At 47.3% G+C, this 17,784-nt stretch overlaps 1 protein-coding gene across 1 annotated transcript in view; it reads left to right on the top strand.

Moving 5' to 3' along the window:
- Positions 1 to 7,203: 7,203 nt before the first annotated feature.
- Positions 7,204 to 17,784, top strand: part of Dppa4 (developmental pluripotency associated 4) — an 11,812-nt gene continuing 1,231 nt past the window's right edge. The window contains exons 1-6 of the mRNA XM_004648431.2: positions 7,204 to 7,227; positions 8,844 to 8,961; positions 10,019 to 10,167; positions 10,265 to 10,315; positions 14,177 to 14,468; positions 15,965 to 16,160. Coding sequence (XP_004648488.2) covers positions 7,204 to 7,227; positions 8,844 to 8,961; positions 10,019 to 10,167; positions 10,265 to 10,315; positions 14,177 to 14,468; positions 15,965 to 16,160 — 830 coding nt within the window. The remainder of the gene's footprint in view (positions 7,228 to 8,843; positions 8,962 to 10,018; positions 10,168 to 10,264; positions 10,316 to 14,176; positions 14,469 to 15,964; positions 16,161 to 17,784) is intronic.

The following is a 17,784-nucleotide window of genomic DNA, read 5'->3' as shown; positions in this document are numbered from 1 at the left end:
TGAATAGAGGGATTGGTTCTAATAGTGTTTGTAAATAGGATATCATGTCTGCATCTTGTACAGCAAATAACCACTAAGAAGAGAGTATGCAATGTGTTAATTATTGGAACTGTCCTACCAATTTGATGTGAAACTGTCTCATTGCTATTTGTTTCTCAATAAAATTATGGAAAAAAAGAACTTGCCAAAGAAATTTGTGTAAAAGCAGAATCATTTAGAAAATAGTTGGGAAGGAAAAAAAAAATGATTGAGAAGCCAAAGGAAGAATCTTCTGGTGGTTTAAAAAAAAAAAAAAAAAGAGGAAGATGAAGTGGGAGCTGTGGCACATGCCTATCATTCCAGCACTGAAGAGGCTGAGCCAAGAGAATCACCTAGACAGTATGCTTCTCTTGAAAAAGTAGTAGTGGATACATTTGGATTACAGTTATAAAAATAAAGGCTGGGGGTTTGATACCCTGAGTGCCATGCCAGCCCAGCCCCTGGGCATGAAACTGGATGTGGTGGTGCATGCCTGTAATCCCAGCGCTTGGGAGGCTGAAAACAGGAGGATCACTACAAGTCCCATCTGTGTAGTGAGATCCTGTAGACCCTGTACTAAAACACACAATAAATAAGTAAATAAATAAAAATAGACTGGAATTGGCTCACTTTTTGTGAAAGCTCTATATATCCCCAGAACTTGCCCCCCAAAAAAGAGAGAGAGAAAAAAAAAGCAACAACCACTGTGATTCAGAGGGTTTGAGCATGAGACCTTGTGCCTGGCACACAGCTCCATTTGGTCTGTGTGAGCTCCTATTAGAGCCCTGGAGAAGGGTAGATCAGAGAGGGGAAAAGGTCCCATTGGTTTTTCTTTAGTTTTTGTTTGCCGTGGGATCCCACCATGTAGCCCAGACTTTCAGGGAACTCCTGGCCGGAGTGATCCACACACCTCAGCCTCCCAAGCGCAGGACTAAGGTGTGCACCACCACAACTGGCTCTTTAAATGTATTTTTATGAAGCCAAGACACAGGTACACCTGGGCAATTCAGCAAGAACTTGTCTTAAGACAGAACATGTTTAAAAGGGCTGGGGATGTAGCTCAGGGTGGAGGGCTAGTGCTCAATCCCCACCTGGAAGGGGAGAGGAAGAAAGCTTTCACCAAATAAAATGAGTGAGTTAACTAGACCTTTCCCTCACTTACCTGGATAAGAGGCAAGGAATCTTCCAAAGCCATTAATCTGCATGTACAAAAGATGATACACCAGGCCTGCCTTGCCAGCCCCGCCCCAGGGTGCACTGAGACAGCAACTGAGACTGGGCGTGATGGCACGTGTCTATAATCCCAACTTTCAGGAAGTTGAGGCTGGAGGAACCATGAGAATTCAAGTCTGGACTGGACTAAACAGCAAGACACTGTCCTATAAAACACACACACACACATACACACACACACACACACACACACACACACACACACACTTCAGTAGAAGCCCAGAATAATTTCAATAATTCACAGAAGTTTCTGTGGACACCTTTATTGTTTTTTCAGATTTTATTGGTACATTATAAATACACATAATGAACACATTCATCAGAGAGAATTTGTACCTGTATATGACTTTATCCCCCATTCTCCTACCCTTCTTTCAACCCCTCCTAACTCGTCTCTTTCTTTATCCAAAAGACTGGTATTTTACAAGTACATTAAAGCTTCAGGGCTGGGGAGATAGTTCCGTGGCATGAACATCTATCTGGCAAGAGCAAGGCCCTAAATTCAATCTCTGGTACCAAAAATAAATAAAATAAAACTTCACACACTCAGTCTACAAAAATTTCTAATTTTTTCCCAGGAGATACTTCTGAGGCATAAGTGCCTGCTTGGCAAGCACAAGGTTCTGAGTTAGATCCCTGGTGCCAAAATGAAAAAAAAAAAATAAAAAAAATCTAATTTTTAATATTGTTTATAGAGGAAATCATTGCTCTTTTAGGAGTTGTCTTAGTTACTTTTTCTTGTTGTTGAGAAAAAATATCTGAGATCAAAAGTTCAAGGAAAAGGGTTTTATTTATTTATTTTTTATTTTTATTTTTTATTTTTTAGAGATTTCTGTGCATAATGGTCTGGCTCCAAAGCAAGGTGGCTTGGAAGAGCGGGATCAAATCACAGAAGAAAACAAGTTTATGGCCAGCAGAAGACAGCAAAAGCAAACAAGGGACAATACAAGCCCATTTCTGTGCCTTATATTGTATCCAGACTACTGGAATTAGGGCAGTGAAAATCAATCAGCGAGGGGCTGAGGAGATGGCTCAGTGGAATAAGCACCTCCATGGCAAGCGCAAAGACCTGAGTTCAATCCCTGGGTTCGGTGAAAAAAAAAATCTATCAACGGACTGATTTTGTAATTTCCCACCCTGAATCCCAGCACTGCAACCTGAATCAGTGCTAGCGTCACACACTCTGGACGGATTCAGCGCCTCTGAAAAAGCCTCACCAATGACCTCATGAAGCCCTAGGGGGACATCTGGACACAAGCCCTAACAGGAGTCATTATACTTTAGGAAACATGGGAGTCACTTAGAATTAAATTTAGAGAGTAGGATAGGCCATGATGTTAGTGCATGCCTTCTATTTCACAAGGGAAAGTTTAAACTAGGCTTGGTGGCATATGCCCACAAGTCTCAGCTCCTCTGGAAACCAGCAGGAGGATTGCTGGAATCCGGAAGTTGCTGGATGCGTAGTGGGAGACCTTGTCTCAGAAAAAGAAAGAAAGAAAAAGAAAAAAAGTTGTCAGTATCAAAAGGAAATGTAAACAAAAGTACCAAATCTATTTCTTTGTACTCTATTAGGCATCTATTATTTATTAATATATTTATTTACTGTAGTACTGCGGATTGAATTCATGGGCTTGGATAAGCTTTCTACCCAGCCCTTTTTATTTCTGACTTTGAGATAGTTTGTTAAATTGTTGCGTTCCCAGGCTAGGCTTGACCTGGCGATCCTCCAGCTTCAGCCCCCCAGAGCGCTGTGACTGCAGGTGTGTTCCACCCCGAGCTTGGGCTCTAACTTGCAGTCCTCCTGCCTCAACTTCTCGGAGAGCTGAGATTCCAGGTGCGTGCCTCCCCAGCTGGCCGGGGTTCTCCTTTAAAGAAGTGGACATAGGAGGCAGGTTCATCACAAAGCTAATGGGTCTTAAACCTCAGGTCCCCCGCTTGCGCTGAGCCACTCCAGGGTCCCGTCAGAGCCTGCCAAGTGTTCATTCACAGCTCATTATTTTTCCTTAATAAGGGATGCTGAAGAAAAACTGAGTTTCAGGTCCAGCACACCTGCCTCGGTGATGACGACTAGTTCTGATAACACGACTTGAAACTCTTGCCTAATGAGCTCACCTCGCGGGCTTTCGTGCGACCTCGCCGTCGCCGGGCACTGAGCCGGGCCGGGGCTCTCCCTCGGCGGGCGCGGGGCAGGCGAGCGCTTGCCTCCCCGCGGCTGCCCTTTCAGCTGAACCCGCGGCAGCCGCTCCCGCCCCGGACTGCGCTCTGGGGAAGATCCTCCGCCTCGCTCTCTGCCCCTCGGCTTGGTTCTGAGCCAACGTGCTAAGTACGAAGATGAAAGAAAGAGCCTCGCTGTGCGAAGCGCAAGTAGCGCCAAGTAGCGGCGCACCCCGGGCCATCGTTAGCACCTAGACGCGCCGCGAACCTTCCCAACAGACGGCTCTCCGGAGCTGACAAGTTGCAAAATGGACTTAAGTGGATCAAGCAGAGAAACAGCGTCACTTTCCTCAGGCGGAGGCAGCTCTGAGGGAGGCTGCAGGGCTTGGCAGATCAGGAAGGGTGAGAGAAAACGGGGCGCGGCGGACCATGGCCTCAGCTTCCAGGGCCACGACCTTGCAGTCCCGCTGAATCTTTTCATTTTTATTTTTTACTTATTTTTATTTATTCTTCCTTTTTTTTTTTTTTTTTTTTCGGATTGAACTCAGGACCCTGCGCTTGCCAGGCAAGCGCTTATTCTACTGAGCATCTTCTCGGTCCCCCTTCTTTTTTTCTTTTTTAGAATTTATTTGTTTATTTACCGAAGTGGAGGCAGCCTGTTGAATCTATCGTCCTCAAGTTTCCCAGCGAGGCTCTTTCTTTCATCTTCGTACTTAGCACGTTGGCTCAGAACCTCCTTTCTTCTCTTCTTGGCTCTATAATAGCTTCTCACTGTATTCCGGAGAGAATATTCCGATCATCCTCCCCTTTCGGCCCTGCCCGGCCGCTCTCCCCGCTGGCCCGCGGCCCAAGGCTCTGCCTCTCACATCTGGCACAACCTCGATGTGAACGGCGCCCCCTGGGGGCCGCTCAGCTCTAACGCGAGAAACAAAACATTACATGAGGCCCTTTTGCGTAATCACCATTGCACGGAATTTTACAGTAAGAGGTATTTGCTTGAGTTTTGAAATTTTTATTGGATAAAATAAAATGAACTTTATTGGTATATTTTAGTATGCATAATAACACATCTCAGAGCACTCGTCCCTGTGCATATTTCTTGCTTATTTCCTCTTCCCCCACCTTTCAACCTCTTTTCCCCTTCTTTATTCACAAAAGCTTTGTTTCCATTTTTTCCTTCTAGTCTCTTTGGTTTCCTTGTCCCTTCTTTCCTTTCCCCTTCCACCTCTCTTGTTCCCCTCCCCATTTGAACATTTTCTTTCCACCTCCCAATATCTATTACACATTTTGGTTTGGCTTTTCTTTTTCTTTTTCTTTTTGAGACATGATCTCACTATGCCATTTAGGCTGGTCTTGAGCTCACTTTGTAGCCCAGGCTGGCCTCGAAATAGCAACGATCCTCCTGCCTCATTCGCCCAAGTGCTGGCATTTCAGGCTTGTGCCACCATGACCTGCATATTACACAATTTGGTTCTTATTTACACTTTCAGTTTCTCACATCAGAAAAACAGCATGATGCTTACACTTATACCTGATTTATTTCAATTTCATTTTAAGAGTATGGGCTCAAAACACACCAATTTATCTAGAAATATTTCACTTGGTCTTCTTGGTAGAGTAGTACTCCATTATATAAAACAAAACCTATATCTTCCAGATGTGATGGCACACACCTATAATCCCAGCACTCAGGAGGCTGAGGCAGGAGGATTACTGTGAGGTTGTGTTTTTGGGGGTTTTTTGGGGGGGGTTGTGTGTGTGTGTGTGTGTATGTATGCAGGGTCTCACTATGCAGCTCAGACTCATAGTGATCTTCCTGTTTTCTGCCTCCCTAGTGCTGGGATTGCAGGTGTGTGCCACCACACCCAGACTCCATTGCAAGCTCAGAGCGCCGGGGACCAGGCCAGCATGGCATGACGTGCCAGGGATCAAACCCGGGCCCCTGCACTTACCTAAGCAAGAGCTTAGTCCACTGAGCAATTTTGTCAGCCCTACTGTAGAGTTTTGATGCCAATTTGTGTAACATAATGAGTTCATGGCCAGTTTGAATCATATAGTGAGACCCTCATATCAAACAATTAGTCAATTAATTAATTAAAATAAACAATTTAAAAAACACCAAGATGTACCTCACTGTGAAGACCTGGATTCAATTTTCAGTAACAAACAAATGAGGAGAAATTTTAAAATTATTGTACAGATATTCTTTAATGATCTGCCTCATCAGCCACTGTTTAGATTTAAGACTCATGGCTTGGACATACCACCCGTCTTATGTTTTGTACAGTTCAGCACACCTCGTTTACAGTGTCTCAGTGTCTTTTGTACAATATGCCTTGTTTATACAGGTGTTTTACTGGTTGCACTGTAGTTTTGTGTTGTTACACATTGTAGTGCTGTAAGAGTTATAAAAATAAAAGCAGGGCTGGTGAGATGGCTCAGTGATCTAAAGCACCTACTTAGAACAAGCTTAGCAAAGCACAGGGACCGCAGTTCAATCCCCCAGCACCACATGCCAGCCAGCCCCGCCCCTAGGTGGGCTGAGCTGGCCACACACACACAATAAATAAATAAAAATAAAATGTATTAAAAAAAATAAAAGCAAAGTCACCAAGTTGGCATTTCCTTCTACCATGTCTCTGTCCTGAATATTCTAATGCACGTGCCATACACAATTCCCTATCCAGTGACCGATTCACTTAACAACGGAGGTGTAGGAATGGCACAGGTATGGCACTCATTGTGGTACTATGTAGCAGTGTCTGTATATTAAAGGAAAGAATTGTTTTTCTTTCTCCTTTCTGATGCTGGACATTGAGCCCAAACACTCGCACTGGCTCGGCAGGTGCTCCACCACTGAACCACACACTCAGCCCTTTTATTTTATCTTGCTAAGTTGCTGGGGTTAGTCTCAAACATGCCATCCTTCTGCCTCAGCCTCCTGAGGTGCTTGCTAAGGGAACATCCGGGCACCAGTGTGCCCAGCAGAGAATCCTGAAATAGCAAGTAGGATGGGTGCTGACTTACTCTACTACCAATAACACAAACGTTTGTCATCTGCAAAATGGATACATTTTATTGTTTGACAGTTAGAATTTGAACAGGGCATGGTAGTACACGCCTATAATCCTAGCACTCAGGAGGCTGAGGCGGGAGAATCATAGTGAGTTTGAGATCAGCCTGGACTACAAAGTAAATTCAAAGCTAACCTCAACTGCAGAGTGAGACCTTATCTCAAAAAGACAGAAAGAAAAGAGAGAGAGAGAGAGAGAGAGAGAGAGAGAGAGAGAGAGAGAGAGAGAAAGTAATTTGCGATTCCCTTGCCCCAGCCGGCCAGAATGCAGAGATTATAGGGCTGTACCACCGCACCCGGCTTCACTCAGCTCACTTTACATCCTGGATCCAGATTTCTGCTCTTTCCATACGTTGCCTCATTAAATTCCCTCATTCGCTGCTGGCAGTCTCCAGCAAGTCTTCCTTTTCCCTCCAAGATACTGTTTTCTAAAAGGAGTTGTCAGCTCTGCCAAGTTTCCTCAAACACACCTTGAGCAGAAGGTCACGGAGAGGTTCTCTTAACTCCACCACACTCCAGTCTCCTCCGGGATAGGCAAAGCCAGGAGCTCCGCTTGCACCGGCTGGCCTTGAACCCATGGAGGCGGAGGCCGCCCACTGGGCGGGGCGGGAGGCGTGCCCGGGTGACAGGAAGTGGGCGGAGACTTTCCTAGAGCACTCCTGGACCCGGGCCATTAGGGAAAAGGAATTTCCTTGTTATCAGTTCCACCTTCTGGGCTGCTCAGGATGGAGAACACGAGAGGCAAGGAGGTGAGTGAGAGCTTAGCGGGTTTGTTCCTGGTGCTGTGGGTTTTTTGTTTCTCCTCTGCACCCTTGATCTGTCTTTTGGGGAAAAAGAAAATGCTTTAGAACTCACTCTGCTTTTTAAAAAAAGTCCTAGACCAGGTTGCAGCTGGTGTCAGAGTGGGAAGATAAGGAGGGAGAAGGCTGTGGGTGTGTGGTGCGCGCCTGCAATCCCAGCACTCAAGGTTGAGGCAGGAGGATCATCGCGAGTTTAAGACCAACCCGGCTACATAGGGCGCCCAGGCCAGTCTGAACTACACAATGAAATGCTGTCCAAACTAAAAAGGAAGGGGAAGGCTCCCTGCGGGTGACAGGATGAGCCCCGTGGTTGGGTCCTTCTTTGGGTGGAGTGGTCCAGGAGTGGAGGGGAGGCGTGGGGCCGATTTTAGGATAAGCTGGTTGAGCTAGGACTGGAAAAGCATGAAACCCCACATTTCTTGAAGACAGCCGCAGGTACTGGCACCTATCTGGACCCCATCCCCAGGGCCCTGATCCCTGAGGATGCCCAGAGGCCTGGTCTGGTGACAACCGATGCCGGCCCCAGAGTTTCCTTTGTGGAGAAACCGGGCCCTGGGGCCTTTTTGCCAGATCCAGGCCATTTTCAGCTTTCTCTGTTTTCACACTTTTGTGAGGTCCCAAGGTGAGTACTTTGTGAAAAGGCTATGCAAATGTAAGTCCTGAATATAAATGTGAAGCTACTGCCGAGAGGGGAAAGGGCCATACAAATGATAATTTGTGCCAACTTCCAGCTTGGGGGCGACGGGAAAGGATGCAGCTTTGGTGGCCCAAACCTCAAGATTTAGTTTATCTCTAACGTGCTTAGGACCTGTGTGTGCTTCTTTAGTACCTCTGAACCTTCTTTAGTAATCTCTACATCATAAAAATAAAGTCACGATTGTGACATTGGCTACTGAGTGAATGAAAATAAAGAGCACGTCCTTGCCATGCCTGGGATAAGAGACAGGCTCCAAATGCATTAGTTTCTCTGTAAACAACTTACTCTCATTGTGCTGCACCTTTGTTCCTTTTCCTTTTGTTTGCTGTTTTTCTGAGAGCGGGTCTTGCTCTGCAGTTCAGCCTGGCCTCCGGCTCGGGTCTTGCACCCACCGACCTCAGCCTCCCAGTGCTGGGATTGCAGCCGCACAGCTCCACACCCAGCACTTTTAATTCTGTTAATCAGTGTTTGCTGTGTATCTACCAGGAGAGGGAAAGGAAAAAAAACTCCACCCTTGTACAGTCAAACGAGTCATAGAGACAGTGATCAAGTCCAGGAGCACAAGTAAAATCTGAGCAGATGAGTGGTGAGTGTGAGGCTACGGTAGGCTGGAGATTTGACTCTGAAAGGCTTAGGGACGGTTCCCAGATGAAGTGATACTCAAAATGAGACTGAGGAATGGGAGAATGTAAACTGAACCGGGCTTGGTGGAGCTGTAATCCCAGCCCTTGGAAGGCTGAATCAGGAGGATCTCTGCCAGTGTGAGGCAGTCGAGTGCAGTAACCTCTGGGGGCCTTAATGGTGTTTTCTTAAGATGGGTCTGGTGGGAACCAGCAGAGCCTTGACTGACCCATCCCTCTGCCCTCAGGGAGCCGGCCCAGGGAGGTCAGTGGAAGAACAAGGAGGGGACCGGCAGCCCAGCACCTCGAGAAGTTCCTCCTCCACAAAGGGGCAGAAAAGGAAAAGATGTGTGGAAAACGGCAAAGGTAAGAAGAGGTCCAAGAACCCTTTTGTCCTACCATCTGCTGTCTAAGAAGCCAAGGAATTTTTCTGAAGGACTAGACAAGCAGGGAAGCACCTTCCATCCAAAGTTATGCAAACCCATGCTTTCCTTGAGGCCCAGTTTAAACCCACCCTGCCAGGTCAGCCCGGCTGTCTGCAGTCAGTTTTGCCACTCCTGTTGCTTGGCGTTGAGGCTCCAGCCTTGTGAGTCTTTGGGGACAAACAGCCCTAAGTCTGAGATCACATACCTGTTGACAATCAACAGGCTTTTTCTTTCTTTCTTTCTTTCTTTCTTTTAAGACAAGGTCTCACTCTGAAGCTCAGGCTGGTCTTGAGCTCACTTTGTAACCCAGGCTGGTCTTGAACTCACAGTGGTCCTCTTGCCTCAGCCTCCTGAGTGCAGGTATTGTAGATGTGCACCACCACACCAGGCCATCCATGTTCTATTTTAAAAAAAATCAATGAGAATGGTGGCCCATGATGGGAAGCAGGCTGGGGGTGGGCAGAAGGTTGGCTGCAGTTTGCACTGAGTAGGTAAAACCATCACCATGTCTGCTGGGTATTACACACTCAGTAAGCCCGAGTCCTGGGTGATGGGGTGACCATCCACCCATGTCCTGTGCACCCGGTGTGTCTTCGTGTGCTCAGGGGCCTCACTGGGGCCCCACGGTAGCAGGACAAACCACGGCACACCTGACCAAGCGGCAGGCAAGGGCACAGGGGTGGCACGGGGCTGTTTGTGCAGCATCGCTGGCTGTTTATTTTGGTCCTCATTCAGACAAGACCAGTCTTAGGTCCCAGGCACCCATCTGAGCCCCAGGAGAGCAAGTAAATGCCAGCAGCATGAGCTGCAAAGGTGAAAGTGGGATTTAGAAGCCCAGGGTCTGGGATCAGACCTGCCCCCGGAGGCCCTGTGGGCCTCACAGAGCATTAACTAATGGTGAGGGTCAGATTTGAGGGCTGGGACTGAATTTCAGACTCTTAATACCCAGTGCAGACATGAATCTGTAATTCTGTCGCACTGTCCTTCTCCCTGTCCAGAGAAGAAGGAGCAAGGTCATGAAGCGCAGACTCCCCGGAAGAAGATAGCAATTCCTCCCCTCCCGGTGGAGCTGCCCCCCGTTAACCTGGTACACCGTGACGTCCTGCGAGCCTGGTGTCAGCAACTCAAGCTCAGCACTAAAGGCCAGGTGTGGCTGAGTATGGCCAGGGTGGGCAGGGCCGGGCCGGGCCGGGCCGGGCCGGGCCGGGAGCCCTGCGCTCACCCTGTCCTTCCTCTTGTCTCAGAAACTGGAAGCGTACAGGCGGCTCTGTGAATATGCCTACCCTCAGCAAAAGGTAACTCGCATTTGTTGACTCATTTGGAGACACACGCATGCACATGTGCACACACATGCACAAACCCCAGTTATTTGAGGCAGGGCTTGCTAGATTGCCCCAGTGGGACTAGAATCCCCATGCTATAGCACCTGCCTCTGGGATTACCAGTGTGTGCCAGTGCTCGCCAGAATGTTGTGTTTATTTGTGTTTTGAAAGAAAAATCCATAGGCCAAAAAAGTTGGTTTCTCACAGCTGCATGTGGTGTCACACACCTGTAATCCCAGCACTCTGGAGGCTGAGGCAGGATGATCAGTCACTTCTAATTTGAGACCCACCTGGGCTATAAAGTGAGCTCAACGCCAGCCTGAGCCACACAGTGAGACCCTATCTCAAAAAAAAAAAACCCTCAAAAAAAATAAAAAAAAAAACTTGGTTCTTACCCTAGCCACCTATTTGAACATCAAGAAGTGACCAGAGCACCAGGCACAGTGGAGCACCTGTGACCCCAGCAAACAGAGGCGGGAGGGGTCTGGGGGGCCAACCTGGGCTACAGAGAGAGACCCTAGTTAAGAAGAAAACAAACGGGCTGGTGAGATGGCTCAGTGGTCTAAAGCACCTACTTAGAACAAGCTAAGCTAAGCAAAAGCACATGGATCGGTTCAATCCCCCAGCACCACATGCCAGCCAGCCCCGCCCCCTGGTGGGCTGAACTGGCCACACACACACTAAATAAATAAATAATTTAAAAAAAAAAAAAAAGAAGAAAAACCAGCAATAAAGGCGTGGTGCTGTGACCCCGCAACCCAAGAGTTTGAGGCAGCAAGGGGCAAAGGGTGGAGGCTGGCCTGGGCAGGTTCGCCGGGCCTACCTCACAGTACAGCGATCTTTTCATTAATTCTATTAGTACGCTTTGACCTACACGATGGACACAATCACCAAAGGGAATCTACCCATGCTTGACCTATCTTTTCTTTTTCCCTCATTCTCCTCTCTTCCCTTCAATCCTTCTCCATTCTCCTTACAAAACTTTGTTTCCAGCGTTTTCCTTTTTAATTGTTTTATTTAAATTTATTCATTTTAAATAAAAATATGAGATCCAGTCTCCCTATCCCCCAACCTTCCTCCCTTGTTCTCCTTTCCACTTGACCATTTTCTTCCTCCTTCCCCTCCTGTCATCCATTTTGGTCCTTATTTACCTTTTTGATTTTTCACACAATAGAAAAAAATGTGTCAGGGGGCCAGGGAGATGGCTCAGTGGAATAAGCACTTCCTGGCAACCTGAGTTCAATCCCCGTTTCCAGGGGGGAAAAAAAAAGAAAGAAAAAGAAAAATATGTGTCACATGACTCGAGTTTTTTTTTGAGAGAGAGTCTCACTGTACAGCCCAGGCTGAACTTGAACTCACAGCGGTCCTCCTGGCTGAGTCTCCCTTGCTTGGGACTATAGCCTTGGGCTACTATGCCCAGCAAGCATATCCTTTATGTCAGTGTAGTACTCTGCTATATGTAAAAACTACATCTTACCTCTTACCCATTCATCCACTGGTGGGCTGTTTCTAAGATTTAGCTATTAAAATTTGTGCTGCTATAAACATGGGTGTGCATGTACCACTGTATTATGCTTTCAGTACTTTCTGGAAGATACCAAGAAGAGAAATAGCTGGTTTAAATGAAACCTCTAATGCCTAGTTATTGAGGAATCTCCACAGTGGTTGCACCAGTCTGCAGTGGTAGAGTAGGGCTCTGTTTGTTTTGTTTTGTTTTGTTTTGTTTTGTTTTGTTTTGTTTTGTTTTGTTTTTCCAGAACCAGGGATTGAATTCAGGCCCTTGAGCTTGCCAGGGAAGTGCTTATTCTACTGAGCCATCTCCCTGGCCCCAAAGGGCTCTGTTTTCCCCACACCCCATCCTGCATTTGTTGGTGGTTGGTTTCTTAGGCTACCCATTCTTTCTGGGGTGTGATGGACTCTCAGCTATTTCTATTTCTTCCTCTGAGAAGTATACTCATTTCAGATGCCATTATAGGACTGCATCTTTAAATTTAGGGGGAGGTCTAATTTTTTGAGTTATTTATTTTTCAAGCTAGTAGGTAGTCCTACTAACTACAATTTTTTCCCATTTCTTTTTTTAAATGTATTTAGTACAGGATCTATAGGGTCTCACTACACAGATAGGACTCCTAGTGATCCTCCTGTTTTCAGCCTCCCAAGCACTGGGATTATAGGGGTGTGCAATCATGCCCAGTCTCAGTCGCCCTCTCAAGGCACCCCAGGGGCAGGTCTGCCACATCACGCTGTGCCATGCTGTCCCCTGCTCTCTGCCTAAGTAGGCACTTTAATCCGCTGAGCTATTTGGCCGGCCCATGTTTTATTGTCTTAAATCACAGCTCTCTAGCATAATTTCAAGTTGGAGTAAGAGTGCCATTTTGAGCAAGAGCTGAGCCTCAGTGGTGGGGCAGCTACCACTGAGCCACACTTAGGAGCACGATGCACTAGGTTCACTCCCCAGAAAGAAACCAGGAAGCCAGGCATGCTGCACACTTGCAGTCCTAGCAGTCTAGAGGCTGACAAGGGAGGAGTGCCACAATTTTAAGGCCAGCCTAGGATACATAGTGAGCTCATGACCACCCTGAACTACATAGTTCAGTGAGACGCTATGTCCAAAGGCAAAAATATAAGTAGAGAAACTTTCATTCTCTCCCTCCTCGATCCCAAGTACTTATCCTCTCCCCTACACACACACACACACACACACACACACCAGTGGTGAAGCCCACGTGCGCCCTACCCTGACCTGCATACATAAGGCTTTCCCTTTTGCACCAGGGCTTTACCAAGTTTCCAAGGTAGGACTCAAACCTGCTCAGCCTTCCTCCACGGGCCGGCAAGCTCAATTTAGGCATAACTCTGAGAAAAAAACAGCTGCAGCACTACACACTTTTCCTTTGTTCCTTTGTGGTTCATTTCAGCAGTACTAGGAAATGGACACAGGGTCCTTGCCCTGACCTACATTCCTACCCCTTTTGTTCTGAGACCAGGTCTTGGCTCCATATTGCTCAAGCTCATCTCAAACTTTTGATTCTCCTGCCTCAGTCTCCCAGTGTGCAGGTATTACAGGGCTGTACTCTTTTAAAATACTTATTAGATGCAGCATATTGGTATGAAGTATGTGTACATTGTGGAGGGCTCTAAATGAGCTAGTTAGCATGTGCTTTTCCCTTTCATAATTTTTATGCTTAGAACACTTAAAAATTTACTAATAAATTAGGTGTGGTAGCACACGCCTGTAATCCCAGCAATCCCAGCATGGGGAGGCTAAGGCAGGAGGATCACTGAGTTTGAGACCAGCCTGAACTACACAGTGAGGTCTTCTTTCAAAAAAATATCTATTGGTAAATTTAAGAAATATGAGACATTTTTCATAACTGTTGTTACCATACAAGAGACAAGTATGTGTGGGTGGTGGTGGGCCTTGAACCCGCAGCCTTGGCGCTAAGCTGCACATCCAGGTCTCTTAAAATTTTGAACGAGGTCTTGCTAAATTGGCTAACTGCTCAGGCTGGATTTGAACAACTTCATATCCTTTCTCAAATACCCTAATCTCTCAGGCCATACTTCTGCAGTGGCCTTAATAAATGTTTTTAATTTTTGCTTTTTGAGTTGTTTGAGATAGGAACTCACTACGTAGCCCCTTGATCTGGCAGAGATCCTGCTGCTTTAGCCTTCCTGAGTGCTGAGATTATAGGCGTGCACTACCTTGCCCTGCAGGTTGGATTTGGATTTGAATTTGGGATCCTCCTGCCTCACCTTCCCTCATTGCTAGAATGGCGAGGGTGTGCCTGCCCACTGTTATCAGGTTATCCTAATGTCCAGCCCTATTTGCAGAATATTCCTAGCACACCCAAGGAGGCCAGGTACCAGGCGTCAGGGAGACAGAGGAAGAGGTCCCTGGAAAGTCCAGAGGGAAGGATGTCTTCAACAGGACCCAACCTTTCTGAGGTGGCCCTGGACCCTGAGAGGCAGCTGGCTGCCCTGGAAGAGCCGCCTGCTCTCTATGAAGAGGTCAGCACGAGTGTGATGACTGTGGCCACTCCTGAGTCCGTGCTGGCCTCCTGGGGCCGAATTGCAGCTGGTGCCGGGAGGACAGGGACAGAAGAGCCACCAGCAGAGGCCTGCGGTGAGTCCCATGCAACAGTCTGCCGACCTGAGGGATAACTCTGACTGATATGGGCCTCAAATTGTTTTGCTTTGCTTTGCAGTACTGAGGATGGAAGCTGGGGCTTCCCAGGCTTTGCATTGTACTACAGCCCTGGTCTTTTGCTTTTAAGACAGGTTCTCCCTAAATCTCTAAATTACCTAAGCCAGACTTGAACTTGCAACCCTCCTGCTTCAGCCACTCTGAGACCCCTGATATACAGTGACACTTCTGTTCATGAGTGTGACTTTTTCCAGGATTCTGGTTACACACTGAGTTGAAGGAGAACCAAATCAAGTTTTTTGGGTTCAATCAGTATTGACTTTATTGGGAAATGTGATAATTTGGTTCTCATCCAAATCATGTCATGGACTGGTGATCCTAGACACCACTGGTAAATTTTTTTTTGTGACTCAGATCTGGGACAGGGCCTGAGAATTCGTTTTTGTGCTAATTTCCCAGGCAGTCCTGAAGATTCTGGTCCAAGGAGAATATTTTGAGAATTCTGCTTAAACTGTTGGTGGCATCAGAAGAGACAGCGATGTATTTGGCTTTATTTCTCTCCTTTAAGGAAATAAAAGGACATAAGAACAAGGTTGAGGGGGCCAGGGAGATGGCTCAGTAGAATAAGAGCTTGGCTGGCAAGCGCAAGGGCCTGAGTTCAATCCCCGGTTCTGAAAAAAAAAATAATAAGAACAAGGTTGAGGGGCCAGGGAGATGGTTCAGTAGAATAAGCGCTTCTCTGGCAAGCACATGGACCTGAGTTCAATCCCCAGTTCCACCAAAAAAAAAAAAAAAAAAGAACAAGGTTGAAGTCAACTGTCAGAGCCTGGCATGGTGGCACATGTATGTAATCCCAGCACTCAGGAGGCTGAGGCAGGAGGATAGATGTAAGTTCTAGGCCATCCTGGACTATGTAGCAAGACCTTGTCTCCAAAAGATTAAAAAAAAAAAAGATTTAGTCCTGGATCTCCTGGCATTGAGTGATATCAAATTCTTTAAAGGCAGTCTCTGGTTTCCTCATCCTAAAATGGATTAATAATACAAAACTCGTGGGTGGGCATTATGGCAAACACCGTGAAAGAAGACCAGGAACTAGGTGCCCGGCTAGCTCAGTCGGTAGAGCATGAGAAGACCAGGAACCGCCTTGCTCCTGCCGTGTCCTTGGGAGCTGAGACCTTGGAATCTACTGCTGAGAGGCATCCAAACGAATGCTATTGCTGTTTATGGTTTGGTTTGGTTTCTGTGGCAATGTGTATGGCACTGAGGCTTTCTAACCTGCTAGGCAGGCACTCTACCCCTGCGGTAATCAGCCCCATCCTTTAGCCCTTTAAACGCCATCTGGAACTGTTGGTCAAATTTCCCTGAAGAGCAGCAGGCCCGGGGGGTTGGCACCCGAGAGCAGCAACCGGCCCCTGAGGTCTTGGGCCTGGGTGTGCAGTCCTGGGAATTTGTCCCAAGCGTCTGTCCTTTTCTAGGTGACAAGTGGTGCGTGGTTCATGGGCGCAGTCTCCCTGCAGTCACCCGGGGCTGGGTGCGGCTGCAATTCCATGCAGGACAGGCCTGGGTGCCTGAGAAGAAGGGGCGCGTGAGTGCCCTGTTTCTGCTGCCCGCCGGCGCCTTCCCACCACCCCACCTGGAGGACAACCTACTGTGCCCCATCTGCGTCAGAAGGTGACTAACTCCTGGAGAGGGGGAGGGGGAGGCAGTAATGTGAATTACCAACTGTCACCAGCACACTTCATCAGGTACATGTTGGGGCCTAAGGTCATACCTGGAAGCAGCAAGCACTGTTGTTCTAGAGCAACAAGCACTGTGTGGTTTCTAGATTCAAGGTACATGCACTACACGGAAACAATGGCCAGCCCAAATCCCCCTCCTTTCAGTAGTCTGCAGCCTAATGGAGGTGGGCTGGCAGGTGCATGACTGGCACCATCCCAGCGCTCGGGGAGGCCGAGGCAGGAGGATCACTGCGAGTGAGGCCAGCCTGCACTAGAGGTAGAGGTTAGCAGCAGCATGCTGCCTGGCATGTATAAGGCCCGGGGTTCAATTCCTAGCACTGGGGGCAAAAAATAGGGATAAGCCTAGAATATGAAGTCACTGGAAAGAATTTTCATGAAGGACTTGCCTAAAACTATTTAAGTGAAGCTAAAGAAGTACAAACACTACACTTGCTTAAGCCTGGCTTGGTGGTGGCACATGCCTGTCATCCTGTAGTGAGACCCTGTCTGTCTGTCCTTTTGTTCTATCCATAGATAGATATTTACTTAGATATCAGGAGAGATTCAAAACAGTAAAGGATGTAGATAATTCGATGCTGGAGGGCCGGGGAGATGGCTCAGTAGAGTAAGTGCTTGCCTGGCAAGCACAAGGGCCTGAGTTCAATCCCTAGTTCCACCAAAAAAAAAAAAAAAAAAGAGGATAATTTGATGCTGCTTGAATAGTATGGAAGAGTATAATGGGAGCTACTTTCTGAAAGTATAAATAGAGAAGTCAAGCAGTAAGTAAGAGCTTGGCTGGCAAGCGCAAGGGCCTGAGTTCAATCCCTAGTTCCACCAAAAAAAAAAAAAAAAAAGAGGATAATTTGATGCTGCTTGAATAGTATGGAAGAGTATAATGGGAGCTACTTTCTGAAAGTATAAATAGAGAAGTCAAGCAGTAAGACTTGTTTTTTCGTATTTTGTTTGTTTGTTTTCATGGTACCAGGATTGAACTCAGGACACTGCACTTGCCAGGCAAGCACTTATTCTACTGAGCTATCTCCCCGGCCCAAGGCTTATTTTTTTAATCAGAGCCTCCCTAGGTAACCTAGCCCAGGCTGGGTTCAAACTCATGGTCCTCCCGCCTTGGCCTCTAAGAACTGATCACAGCCGTGGTCCGCCTTGACTGGCTGGTGCTTTGTGATCCTTTGTAGTGCTGGTCAGAGCATCATGTACACTCTAGGCCAGGGATGTACTGATGAACTACATCTGCAGCCCCCCCTCTTTATTTTGAAACATTTTAACTAGGTTGCCCAGGCCAGACTAGAATCCTACATCAGCCTTCCACATAGCTAACATTATGCTTGTGTGCTATTGCACCCGACTTTTTTTGGGGGGTGGGGCTGGTAGTTAGGATTCAATCCAGAGAGATCTTCCATTAAACTTTATACCCAGGGCTGGTGAGATGGCTCATTGGTCTAAAGCACCTACTTGGAACAAGCTTGGCAAAGCACAGGGACCGCGTTTCGATCCCCCAGCACCACATGCCAGCCAGCCCTGCCCCCTGGTGGGCTGAGCTGGCCACACACACACACACA

This window comes from Octodon degus, unplaced genomic scaffold (assembly GCF_000260255.1).
Source record: "Octodon degus isolate 3935 unplaced genomic scaffold, OctDeg1.0 scaffold00410, whole genome shotgun sequence".
Taxonomy (NCBI): Eukaryota; Metazoa; Chordata; class Mammalia; order Rodentia; family Octodontidae; genus Octodon; species Octodon degus.
This window is presented reverse-complemented; position numbering and strand designations above follow the sequence as displayed.